The 13,194-nt window shown below is 39.3% G+C and overlaps 1 protein-coding gene across 1 annotated transcript; it reads right to left on the reverse strand.

Annotated features, from left to right (window-relative positions):
* Positions 1–475: 475 nt before the first annotated feature.
* Positions 476–9,063, reverse strand: LOC125238889. The gene is made up of 4 exons (XM_048146379.1): positions 8,940–9,063; positions 5,723–5,921; positions 2,488–2,650; positions 476–972 (listed from the first exon to the last, which is right to left on the reverse strand). Exons 1-4 carry the CDS (start codon positions 9,061–9,063, stop codon positions 874–876), a joined length of 585 nt encoding a protein of 194 aa, XP_048002336.1. The 3' UTR covers positions 476–873.
* Positions 9,064–13,194: the final 4,131 nt, after the last annotated feature.

A 13,194-nucleotide genomic window follows, 5' to 3' on the forward strand; every position in this document is an offset into this window, starting at 1 on the left:
TACAAATATTTATACAATATATATCCAATTACAATACAGGTATCTATATACAGGAGGAATTCATTTACATAAGTTGATAACATTCAACTTATGGACATTTTAATTACACCAATATATGTATGTATACAAATATTATTCTAATCGTTAAATTACAATTTTACGTCATTTATCTATATAAACGTATGTGTTTTAGATAATGTAAACAAGTGTTGTTATAGATAATTCAGTAATTATACTGTCATACAGTAGGTATACATTTTGTTTGAATAAATAAATAATTTAGAATGTTAATACTTTTTACAAAAGAACTGTCCACTGATACGTAGTAACTACTAGGTACAGTCTCAGCACAGAATATATAATAGTACAAGTACCTACAGAAGGCTCACTCCTTTGATGTTCACAAAACGCCGCCATTCTAAATTCTTACCTACATTAACAAACGGACCGCACGCGTGCAGACGACATTGAATTCTATTGCGCCGCGCGAAGGTCGTCGCCACTGAATGGGCCGCGAACTCGCGGCCGCCGGCATGTACTTGTAACGCGGCGAAAGGATCGCGGAGTGAGCCGCCCCTGGTCTCAGTCAAAATCTTTGTTTACGCAGGGAAGTCCACAGCACAGACTTCACATTGACTATAGTATAGGGCTTATAGGCATATCGAGGGTATATCTTTAAGTCCAGCTACTTTCAATAGCTTCCGAGTGCGGGCGAGTATACCGCTTAGGCTCACCAGTATAGAATGGCCATTCGAAAGCTTAACATTTGAGATTATACATATAGCTAGCCCACACTCAGGTGTAAGATGTAATTGGCCTGTTAATTGGGGAACATGCTTTGTGTTCCTGTGTGGCGCTTTAGGCGCTACTGCATCAGGTGGGTTCCAGCGAACCTTCCTTTGTCTTCTCGTGTGGGCTGCCCTCCGCGTCCCCGCTGTTCCCGCTGTGCACTGCTACCGACGTCAGCGGCACCTGTCGATCAATATAAGAAAACAATCTGGAGAGTTGACTGTGATGACTGTTATTATGCGACGTAACTTTCTTTGCAAGCCATTTTTGGGTAAGACAGACATTTTCACCAGTAAAAGGAGTACGTACACCACTCTGGTGTGTAAGCAGTACTTTGATATAGGTATACAATTATACATGCGTAGAGTAGATATTTCGCTCACTAACCGAATTGATATTAGATTCAATAGGCGAAAACAAAGAAAGACTCGGCTCTATTTTAATATGTATTGTGTCTCCAATAATATTTATGTTCATACTATAATAGTATTTTATACAATCGTGATGTAATACAAAGCTTTTCAGTCGAGTCTATATGTTTAGGCCACGAAGCTTGCTGAGGTATGTATAGTGCTTTTCTCAAACATGGTATGAGAGTGAAAATAAATAAAGTTATTTATTTATTTATTTATTTATTTATTATTCAAATAAACGGTGCGTAACGTAAAACCAAAGCGCAAAAATAAAAACAATTTTCGTTAGCACAAAAACAAAAAAAAGACAAAAAAAAAAATATTTTTTTAGGCGACGACGTAACAACGCACCGTTGCGTCGTCTGACACGGCGTAGGGTTCGGCAGGTTGCCGCGGAGGAAACACCACGCCCGTACCAGTTGCAGTCGGCACGTCTATAAAGCCCCTTATAGTTTTTTTTATAATTGGCTAAATACCTGGATGTTATGTCACAATGTGAAACTAAAAAATAAAAACAATAGGTATAGCACTAAAACAGCGTATCTGTGTTTGGAAATTAAAAAACGAACTGAGGACTTTGCCGGCCTTGGCCTGCAAGGTTTGTATGAAATTCCATTATCATCAATCGTCCTAGCCGCACCTGCAACGTCATACTTCGCTGTTAATTATAAGAGTCGTTCACCGTTGTATCAACATCAATTATTTAGCAACCAATTGTTTGTAATAATCGTCTCTGATTGGCCGATAACGCGACAGATAAAAAAAAATGTGTTTCAGATGCAGTGGGTAATTTGCCAGGTATCGCAAATTAGTATAGAAATTGTATGAAGTTCTATTTTTAGTGAAATTATTACAATGTTAACTAAAGTCAACTATAATGAGCTTATTATAATTGAGTCGGAACTGCCATAGAGAACACTGAAAAGTTAGCACTTATAGTTTTGTCTGTGGTGTCCTAATTGACAGATTACAGTCGACAAGTAGAAAAAGTATATTTCAGAAAGATATCCATACGTACGCTTTGTTCAACAAATTTATTAAATTTATCCTAAAGATTTGGACAAGAACAATTTAAGTTCTATCAGTCCTAAACAAACGTTTGTAAGGCTAGTTAGTTAGTTTAGGTTAGTCAGCGTTTGTGAAATTAATTCGATATTAAGGAATTAGATCAATAGCATATCAAGTACCTACCAGTTCGCTGGACGATAAATATCAGCTTGTCAGCTAATCGCAGAAGCAGCTAGTAACAGTGGCGAATAATGTCTGAAGTACAATAGCAACATACCATAGACACAGCAGTGCAGTGCATGTCGGAATGTCGCGGCGGCGGCGATAGCGTCGCGTCGTACCGCAGATCGAGTTGTAGCATGAAGACTGCAGCCGCCAGCGTGGATACTGACACTGATAGCTGCGCGCCCGCCACTCCTATGCACGTACTGCTGCCGCACCTGTTGCAGGAAATCTATTTTAATTTTAAAAGTGTCGTTAGGCGAAAAACGGTCGATATTCGATAGTCTGTAAGCCAACAGAGGATTTACCATGTTCGATATGTTGCCTCTATGTTGCATTTGGTAATTTTAAGTATGGCGGAAAGGCAGCATGTCGAAGGTGGTTCGAGGTAGATCCTCAGGAATTTACTAGTAAACACGTAGCCAGGACGAAACAGTAATGAAACGACTCATACGCATGGATTACTTGGATTAGTGATAACATGGATTTTACAGACAGTATCATTTGTGTCGCTTAACTTCAAACCTGGGTAAATCTATTCTGCTTTAAGGTTGAATATATAAAAAATATAATATGATCAGAAAGATAATCAGAATCTTATAGCAGAATGGATTTACCCAGTTTTAAAGTTAAGCGACACATTTGCGTAGCATCATCGCCACAAAAAAATATTTGTATGCCTACAGGCAAAGCATAGCGACACTGACACAACTCCATGTAAGATCTATATGTACCTATGTTTACAAATAAAATATTTATGATTTATGATTAATGATCATTTACGGAGTAATGACAATTCTTGACTATGCACTCAGATATCGTTTTCAACAATTTCTAAATTAGGTTTAAATAGATCCAATATACATTAAAGGCGGTTTCCGGTAACATCACTTATAATTTAATAACAACAAACTAAGGGACAGCACTTCCAAGACCAAGAACTTGAAAGACAAATTAGGATGCAAATCTCTGTTTTACCCACGCACTTTACAACCGGCTTAGGGTTTGTTTAATCCCCGGCAGCGGTGGATAGTAAGTCCTTTTACACGGTGCGAGGACTCGAATACGAGTTTTATTCCATTGCGGTATTTAATTGCTGAATATGTAACCATAACATTTAATTCCTTTTAAAAGTTGATACCACTTGAGTTGAGTTGACTTGTTGAGTGGCACTGAAACATGAGTAGTTTCATGTGCTCTGCCTACCCCTTCATGGGATACAGGCCTGATTGTATGTATGTATGTAAAAGTTGATATCTGACGGGATGAGCTGAAGGTCCTTTCACCTGCGGCTATTACGTATAATTAATCATATTATTTGTGTCCTGTCATGTTCGTCATGAGCACGGGTTTTCGCAAATAAAATCGGCTATTCTTTTTTTTTAAATATAAATGGGCTTACCTACTCTTGGCCACAGACTAGCCACAGACTTGGCCAAAGGCAAAGACGTCGCCTACGATGGAGTGAGCTCGTCCAGAAGATGCCTATTCACTCTTGATTTGAAGGTTGCCGGGTTATCTGAGCTCGGAAATATAGCCGCCGGTAAGGAATTACACTCCTAAGCCACATGCGAGCACATGAACGTACTCAAAAACGGAGTTAAAAATAATCACCATGGTAGAATTCGGCCGGGAGAGAGAGAGAGAGAGAGAGTATGTAATCTTAACAGTCCGTGTAACTAAAATCGCATGCGAGTTCGCTCGCAGTAAATGAGGCTTACCTAAAGCTCGTAGGCAAATTGAATGGAATAGTTAAGTATATATTTGTTTACCTACTGTAACTAAACCTTAATAAACAGAAGCCTCTGCTTTACATTGAAATCCACATCTAGTTAATTAGACAAATAGCGCTAATTCATATAAGTAAGTACTTTTATGTTAGAGTATCTAATAAGTAATTAATTAGGTTCGGCTTGTTTGTATCTTGTAATAGGACGGCTTCTTTGATTGAAATTGATATGTTTATAGCATAAAATTTAATTGGTTATTAGTTTGGAGTTATCATAGTGAACAGTTGTCTCTAGATTTTGAAATTTGCCTCCTAAAATTAATGATAGATTAATACTGTCTGTGTGGGCCACGCTTCTGGGTTTTACATGGGTATAGTCTTAAACCTCGCATGCAGTAGTAAAAGATTCCAATTTGCTCAATATACATTGCACTGTAACTTCAACGTAACTTTTTATCCGTCTATTCGATTTAACAATTAATCAGTTAAGTACATCTGTCGGCTCATTCGAGCATAGAACAATCAATTGGAATTGTCCATCAAACCAAACAATTTACGAATAAACCGTAGAAATGCGATCCAATCGTCTATTAATAAAGGAACCGCCGCTCGCGTAAACAATGCGTGGCCTTTCGACAATGCGCTATTAACAGGGCGTGTAGCCAACAGTACAATTGTTCACGGTCCGTGGCGTACGATACAAAATCGCCTCTGTCGCACCATACGGAAGACCGATAGAGAGATGACTATGATACTCCACACACCGTGAATTACTATTATTATTTGGTTCTTTTGGCTACGGTCCCTGGAGTGCTCTCACTTGTTTTGAGAACTATTGCTGCTTTAAATCTTTTAATTGGTCATTCGGAGTATTCACTATGATGTGCTTGTTATAAAGTTTTATGACTAGTGGGTATACATTTTATTGTGTTCCTTGAAATGCTTTTACACAACGGTTTATTTTCACATTTCGCATTTATTAGAGGGACAATAGGGCAGGAGGAGTTAATTTGTTGCAGTTATTCGGTTGCCGATTGAGCTAAATAATACTTACTTACTTAGGTACCAAGGGCGGATCCAGCATTGTATCCATTCCAGGCATTGACCAAGGGGTCCAAAGTCCTTTACGGGGCACCCCACTGCCACGGTTTCCAGTACTTGCCCAGAAGATGACGGGAACCGCCGATACCACTGGTATTTTTTCTTACTTACACGATATTTTAAAGCGACTTGATACAAAAGGCCAGAATAGCGATGTGGGCCGCCAGAACTGTCACCCACGGCAGCGTGAGAGGCATGAGAGGCCCAGCGCTTGCCAGGGGGCGCCCTACGATTGAAGCGTTCCCTTAAGGACGGCCAGTTGCCGATGCCACCTGGTATGGTTTCAGGTACTTACCCGATCTTCAAGGGTGACCTGATACATCGCAATGTGAGCTGATAGAGCTGTCGCTTACACCAGCGTGAGGGGTACGGCGGCGCACGGCGAGGGGCCTAACGCTCGTGCGCGGCGATACCCCTAGTTACCCTAGTACGTTATTGCTTCTTGTAGGCAGGAACTTACCCAATATTCAAAAGCGACCTGATACAAAACGCCAGCATGGCGATGTGAGCTGTCAGAGCTGTCGCCCACAGCAGCGTGAGAGGCACGGCGGCGCACGGCGAGGGGCCCAGCGCTCGCCAGGGGGCGCCCCACGTGCGCGGGGCCCCTGCCCGCGACGACGGCCAGCCGCCGAAGCCACGACTGTAGTATACTGAAGTTGCTGCAAAATTAAAGTGATATTATTGCGTTTATCCTGTATGCTTAGAATAAATTTAAAAGTGGAAAATGTCTGCCTTGGGTGAGACTTGAACTCACGGCCTCTGGATCAATATTCCAGTTTATTTTTTCCACTACTTGATGGGACCCGTAGGTAATTTCGCTGGCTTGGTTGTCTTGGTGGCTCAGTTGGCAGAGCGCTGGAATATTGATAATCAGAAGTTAAAAATTTATCCTGTATGTCTATGTAATTAGGATTAGGCATGGCATAAAGTTTATTTTTCGTTTGATCCATTTTCCTAGTCGTAAGCTATGCACGTCTAATGCACCTATTTTTAAATTAGTAGCAATTGAGTGCAAAATAAAACCTGTTATATGTAATGGATTTGCTAAAGATTGCTTACTTGGCAGATCACGATCCTTGTCTTAATTGAATTAATTGAGATTATAGTGATCTTAAAAAGGTTCGTTTCTCTCCACAACGTATGATGTAAGTGCATACCCTAATAATATCGAAGTACGTACTTATCGTTTGTTACATTTGCGGAGTAGTTTTTGGCTTTGTGCTACTCATGTTTCCCTCGTAAAATAGGCTCAAACTCTAACCCTGCTTGACATTAACATTGTTTGGCACTTTAAGTCGAATCGAAGTGCTGACTTTTATATCCATATAATTTAACCGTCTCGAAAAAGTCATATTTTTGCTATTTTTGCGTTTGTGTCCTTGCCTTGAAAGCCTCGTATAGCTCAAGACTTATTACAAGCACATAAGCATTTTTATCTGTCGCGAGCTTCACTTGTCGACTCTGTGGAGTAAGTCGTTCTAGCATCGGTTTGTTTACTGTGTTTAGCTCAAAGAACATCAAATCACTACGTTTTAGTTTAGCCACCAACAGCGACGTTTCCCGGACATTGTATTATCAAGGAGCGTCTGAAACGGTATGGTATTATTTATCTGTTTTGGAATATATCGCTAATTTAGGTGTCAATATTATCACAAAGAGCTACAACTATCCCTCTATAAAAAAAATATTGTACATAACGCTAATAATCAAAACGTCAATAAAACAGCTGACTACGATGCCATCCAATTAATCAAATCTATACGAAACGTCTCTCAATGGCGGGAGGCCTTTTACAACCGCGCAGGACATTCTACGAATTCAGGCCGCTCGTAAACCCTCATCGACGCACGGCGGTGTACAGATTCCAGATAACAAGGAAAATTGTGCATCAGTTCAAATTCGACTTTTGAAACCTTGTTTCATCATATTTTTAGCGTTGTATTGCAACGTTTTATTACAACACCTTAATTGCAGTGGCTCTGATGGGTGCCCTCTATTTCGCCTATCATTAATTCGCATAACAGATTTGGCATAACATAATTGTTCATAACATTGAATAAGTATAATATTAAAAATGCATAATTCTTATTTCGCATAACAATGAATCTGCATAATTGAAATTTGCATACTATTATTTCGTATAACTTTAATTATCCTAAAATGAATTGCTATACTTAGTAACTGTATGGAGCAAGCGATTGGATCAATCAGGGGCTGATTTTCCAATTTCGAGCGCTCGATTTTGAGTGTTTAATTTTATACTGTCTCACTTAACAAGCATGAAAAAAATAGGGGTAACTAAGGTACATCAGGGCAAAATCTCGAGTGGGGGGCAAATGTAACTGGTCAATTTCTTCCATGTTTTACAATGTTTGCATTATTAAAAAAAAGCTGTTTTTTTTTAAGAAACATACATGCATTTATGAACTTAACTGCTAATCTTAAATTAAAAAGATTATTTCAGTTAAGGAGTCTTTATTTTATTTATACATTACTTATCAAGTTTTTTGTTTTCCATAAGTGTTTTTCAGAAAATAGAGTGTCTATCAGTTATGTAGTAGGCGTGTTCAGTGGATACATGTAATAATGGAGTATTAAACGTTATGCGTAATAAACGGTATGCCAATTCATATTAGGAGTACTTATGCGAATTAATATAGACAGGCAGGTTCATGTGCTCTGAATACTTCGTTTGTGAACAAAGGCGTGAGTTTTGACACGACCACGGGACACTGCTACCTTCAAGTATTTGACCATCAAATGCTGCGCTCATATCGTTTTCCCTCTACGTAAAAAAGGTAAGGTATTGGAGAAAAGCCATTGATTTGGAAGCATTTATTTTACCTCTCAAAGCCTTATTGCCGATCCGATCAATCCCAGCGGGCTTCCCAAATGCTTCCCTAAAGTATTACATAACTTAATATAAGCGGCTGAAAACCAAAAGGTGAATCCCAATAACGGGACGAAACTTCTCACGACAAATGTGGCTCAAGGCAAAAAAATTTGGAGACTTCTTCTTGTAAGGAAGCCATTACCTGTCCTTAGCAAAATATTTAATTATATAGAGTTTTACCAGTGGTTTTGAAGGGTGTTATTTTACCATCAGTAAAAGTAATAAGGGTTTCGTAACCGTCGATTCCCGGCTTGTATCAATAAGTTTTGATTTAAATGACATAGGGCCGGTTGCATCAAACCATCTGTCACCGTTAAAGCGTTCGTTAAATTTTATTGTATGGGAAGTTCCATAGACGTCTGCTGCGTGACGATGACGTGTCTGTCAAATGTGGTTAATGCAACTGGCCCTTAGTTTACCTTCGATATTTGCGTATAGTTAGTCACGTATAACTATTATGAATAACGCGACTAAGCAATATTAAGATGGCCCACGGCCTCCCCTACTATTTTCCGATCTAACAAATTTAATGGTATTACTTATAATACCAAAAATTATTTATACTTATAGTGATCTAAACTATGGATATATTCGGTTACGGTTCCGTTAGGCCGAAACTACTCGATTGGTATTCCGTTCTCTTTTCTGCCGGCGTAGACGATAGATAGCAACGAAACAGATATTATCGTGAGCGTTAGTGCATTCGGTTACGCACAGATGGTTTTCATTCCGATAAAATAAAATTAAAATATCTGAATTTCCGTCTCCGACAAAACTCCCTTACCTGCCGCCAGCACCGTGATGCCCCCCGCCGGTACGCCGAGCCCGAGTTCGACTTGCTGTCTCTCCTCCAGCCAGCCCACCGCTCCCACCACTATCCCGCCGATGCCACACACGATCTGAAACATAATATGCTTTAACCTTATGAGAACTAAGAATAGGGACTTAAAAAGGACGTCGCCAGGATCACAATCGCTTTGATGTCGATAGTGTTTCGTAGCTATCGCTCTTCTGTAGTGTCCGAAAGTCCCTACTCACCGCAACTTCGGGGTAAGCTGGGATTTTGTAGTATTTTGTGATTATCTTTAAAATTACGCAATGAAACGACAAATATTCAAACTTAATATTAATGCTACATGTAAAAAACAATTTTTATCGACGTTTGAAAGTCAGTTTTGGCCCAATTCACCCCAAATTACGGTATAAGTTACCACATGGAAAGAGCACCTTAAAAAGAGAATCATGGAACTTCTTGAACCCGAAAATAAAAATAACAGATGAATAAAGTAATTCTGGGTTTGAGATCCAACTCCACCGCGAACCCTACTTACCCCAAATCACGGTAAGTTTTAGCGAAATTAATTTAGCACTTTCAAATCATGTATTAGGTGTTATTACTATGAAATATTGTCAATGCCCGCGTCCTCAATAGTTGCGAATAGACCTCTTGTTACTTAGATGAGTTGCGAATCAAGAAAAATTGTAGACGAGTTGCGTTTTAGACCAACCGCTGTTTAGACGAAATGCGATTTAGACCACCTGTGACTTTGGCCCAATTGCGCCAACCACTTAACTCAGGGTTAGTGGGCTGTCATCTGTCAAATTCCACATAAAATGGTGGGTTCACTCCCGAGTTAACCCTTCATTTTCTTTGTGCTCGGGGGTTAACCCACCATTTTATATGGAATTTAACTCCTTAGTGCCACTTGCACCAACGAAAATGGAGAGTTAACCCGAGGGTTATCCCACCATTTTATATGGAATTTGACAGTTGGCAGCCCACTAACCCCGAGTTAAGTGGTTGGTGCAAGTGGGCCTTAGACGAGCAGCTCTTTAGACGAGTTGCGTTTTAGACTCCATGCTACTAACCCGGCGGATTTACTTTTACTGAAGCGGCGGCAGGGCCTAGGAGCGGCCAGAACGTTTTCATATTTAAAAACATGTTTTTTACTATGTTAGTATCTGATACTTATTTCAGTTTACAAATGATTGGAAGTGTTTGACCTGCAGACACTCGAACCCGTAGAGCGATGGCGAAGGGGTACAGCTGCAGATCAAGTGGTTCCTCCTCGCCCTTGGACGCGCCGCTCACTGCACTACACACAGACTGCTTGCGCGACCACATCACTGCTTGCGGAAACACTACAATAAAAATATCTCAAATAATTTCTATCTGGATACATATAAGATGCATTGGGGTAATTTCGAAAGTCGTCTTATTTCGAAAGTCACATAAAAATCACCATCCTATCCATCATATAAAGATACCCCTTTAGAAATTACCTAACCGAGTATTTCTGTGATTCGAAATTACCCCACTACACCTTAGAACATTCTTACAAAGACTGACTATAAGCAATACGGTAAGACGGTGGGAATTTGGACAACAATAACATATTATAAAATACACAATATACACATAAGTACTTAAATACATTACAAACTATGACTTGGGAACAAATTATCTTAGCAGGCAGGGCCACTATTATCAAGGCCAGAACGGTCGTCTGCGTCATACATACATACATACATACATAAATACCTACATACATATAAAATGTCTGTATTCCCAATAAGAGTAGGCAAACTACTCGAAACGGCTCAAGTTTTAGTGTCTCTTTAGCAATGGAGGGGATGAAAGAAAATAAAACGGTAATATTGCAGTTACAGTGCTCACATTTACAATGTGTAGGCACGAAGGGTTGTGGTCCAATAAGAAGCCCACCCTTTTCTACGGGAAATCTTGTTTGACAGACATTAACTTGGGGAATCATTTAATATATTTTGATCGCGATTTCCAGGGTAAAGTGCCTACGCAACTGCCAAAATAATTTCTCAAGGGAGCCGTTTTTCTTCAAGCGGACTACCCTGTGTGGCTCAAAAATTGTAGCCACGTAATGTAAATATATCCGTACTCTTAACTTCCATAAATTATGTTTCCCTGTTTCTGAAGTTCTGGCAATTAGCGTAATTATCATCTGTATAACGACGACGGAGTTAAATGAATTTAAATTGCAGCAATGCTTTGAAGAAGTCTAATGGATGTTTTATGGTTGACGGTAGATTATACCTACATATATTTTTAAATCAGTCACTAATTAAAAAGTTCTACCTTTACACACTTAGGAAAACACTATGTATAATATATGTAAATACAATGGTTCCAGCTGTTTCGTAGTGGCGACTTTTCATTATCAGATCAACCTAAGTCTGGTCGACCGGTGAAGATTGATGTAGCCAAATTAAAAACCTTAATTGAAGGAGATCCGAGGCTAACGAGTCGTACTCTTGCTACCGAGTTAGGCTGCTCTCATGTCACCATAGAAACACATTTACACGAGTTGGGAAAAAACTACAAATACAGTGTTTGGATACCGCACGAACTTGATAGACATCAACTAAACCGCCGTGCCGATATCTGCATACAACTTCTGTCTTTTCGCCGCACATTCAACTGGTTGGACCATCTTATCACTGGAGATGAAAAATGGGTCTTATATATAAATCACACACGCAAACGTCAGTGGCTAGCTCCAAACGAAAAAGGAATAGAGGCACCAAAAACAGAGCCTCACCCGAAAAAAGTTATGCTGTCCGTTTGGTGGGATATTCATGGTATTATTCACTGGGAACTCCTACCAAGTGGAATGACTGTTAACATAGCTGTACCCTACCGTAATTGGATAAATTATGCTGGGTATTCTGTAATTTGTGAATATAAAGTCAATAAATATGCCTGTAAGTATTTAATTTCATGAGCATTGAGCGTAATTCACAACGACATTAATTAAAGCATGTGATGATGGACAGTTTGGAAAACATGTTGCAGTTATTTAACTACATGGATTATTTTTGAAACGTCATTTACTTGTATTATTCGGGATTCAGGATTAGTATTTTTACTTTAATCAGATTGGTATAGTATGAGAAAACAAAACATTGATTTTTAACCCAGATAAGTTTCAGACACGTAGTTTCTTTATGGTAATTAAATACCTACTAATACAATTCTCTCTCTCTTTCTCTCTCAAGATCTGAGAAGATCTAACTACATCGAAACAATACGTGTGATGGAATCAATTGTGACTGAAATTCGTTACATTTATCGAATAGATATGCGTTTTTCCACAACCCTTGGTGTGTGAGTTTGACTCGAGCTTGGCAAATTTGTTGTGTGATATGTATGTAAATTATCGAACATTGACTTAACACTGAATCTTATTTAATATCTTTTATAACTCATCATCATCCTCCTTGCGTTATCCCGGCATTTGCCACGGCTCATGGCATAGATTTATCTTTTATAACTATTCAAAAGATTAAGATATAATACAGGCGAAGCAGCAAATTCTCATCCATGACTCAAAAGGATAATTCAATTTGACAGACCGATATAAACGGGGTTGGGGATATATTTATACATTCCCGCCGTTATCGGTCCCAGCCGGGAACTCGAATCAATTTGGTTTTAATGACTCGAGGTCCTTGAGGTCAAAACCAATTGTTTTACTAGCAAACCGTTACATTTAAATATATATACTGGCATTAGACGACCGGTCTGGCTCAGTCGGTAAGGGCATTTATTTGTGTGATGAGCACAGATATTTGTTCCTGAGTCATGGGTGTTTTCTATGTATATAAGTATGTATTTATCTATTTAAGTATGTATGTATGTCGTCGCTTAGCACCCATAGAACAAGCTTTGCTTAGTTTGGGGGTAGGTTGATCTGCGTAAGGTGTCCCCAATATTTATTTATTTATTTAGCGCCTATTTCAGACGATTTATGGTGCAATGTCCGAGAGACATCGCTTTTGATGATTAAAGAGAGCTATACGCGAGCAACATATTTTGACACATAGCTGACAAGGGAAGCTTGCAACCGATTGCGACGTTTCGCTATGGTGTTTTCTTTCCCTTTTGTCAGCAAGTGCCGCAAACCAGGGCTCATCGACGAACTTGCGACTGTCTCCAACGCACTTTCGCCACTTCGTCCGTTTCTCCGCAAGCGGCCCTTCATATATTTAAATATATAAAGCAA

Source organism: Leguminivora glycinivorella, chromosome 2 (assembly GCF_023078275.1).
Source record: "Leguminivora glycinivorella isolate SPB_JAAS2020 chromosome 2, LegGlyc_1.1, whole genome shotgun sequence".
In the NCBI taxonomy this organism is placed as follows: Eukaryota; Metazoa; Arthropoda; class Insecta; order Lepidoptera; family Tortricidae; genus Leguminivora; species Leguminivora glycinivorella.

What these genes read in the sequence shown, in the direction of transcription:
- LOC125238889 (XM_048146379.1), bottom strand. Translation starts at nt 9,063, where the DNA reads ATGTTTCAGATCGTGTGTGGCATCGGCGGGATAGTGGTGGGAGCGGTG. An exon ending in CATCACGGTGCTGGCGGCAG is followed by an intron (nt 5,922 to 8,939) that starts GTAAGGGAGTTT and finishes TTAATTTTGCAG; the next exon opens with CAACTTCAGTATACTACAGT. An exon ending in ACTGCACTGCTGTGTCTATG is followed by an intron (nt 973 to 2,487) that starts GTATGTTGCTAT and finishes ATTGATCGACAG; the next exon opens with GTGCCGCTGACGTCGGTAGC.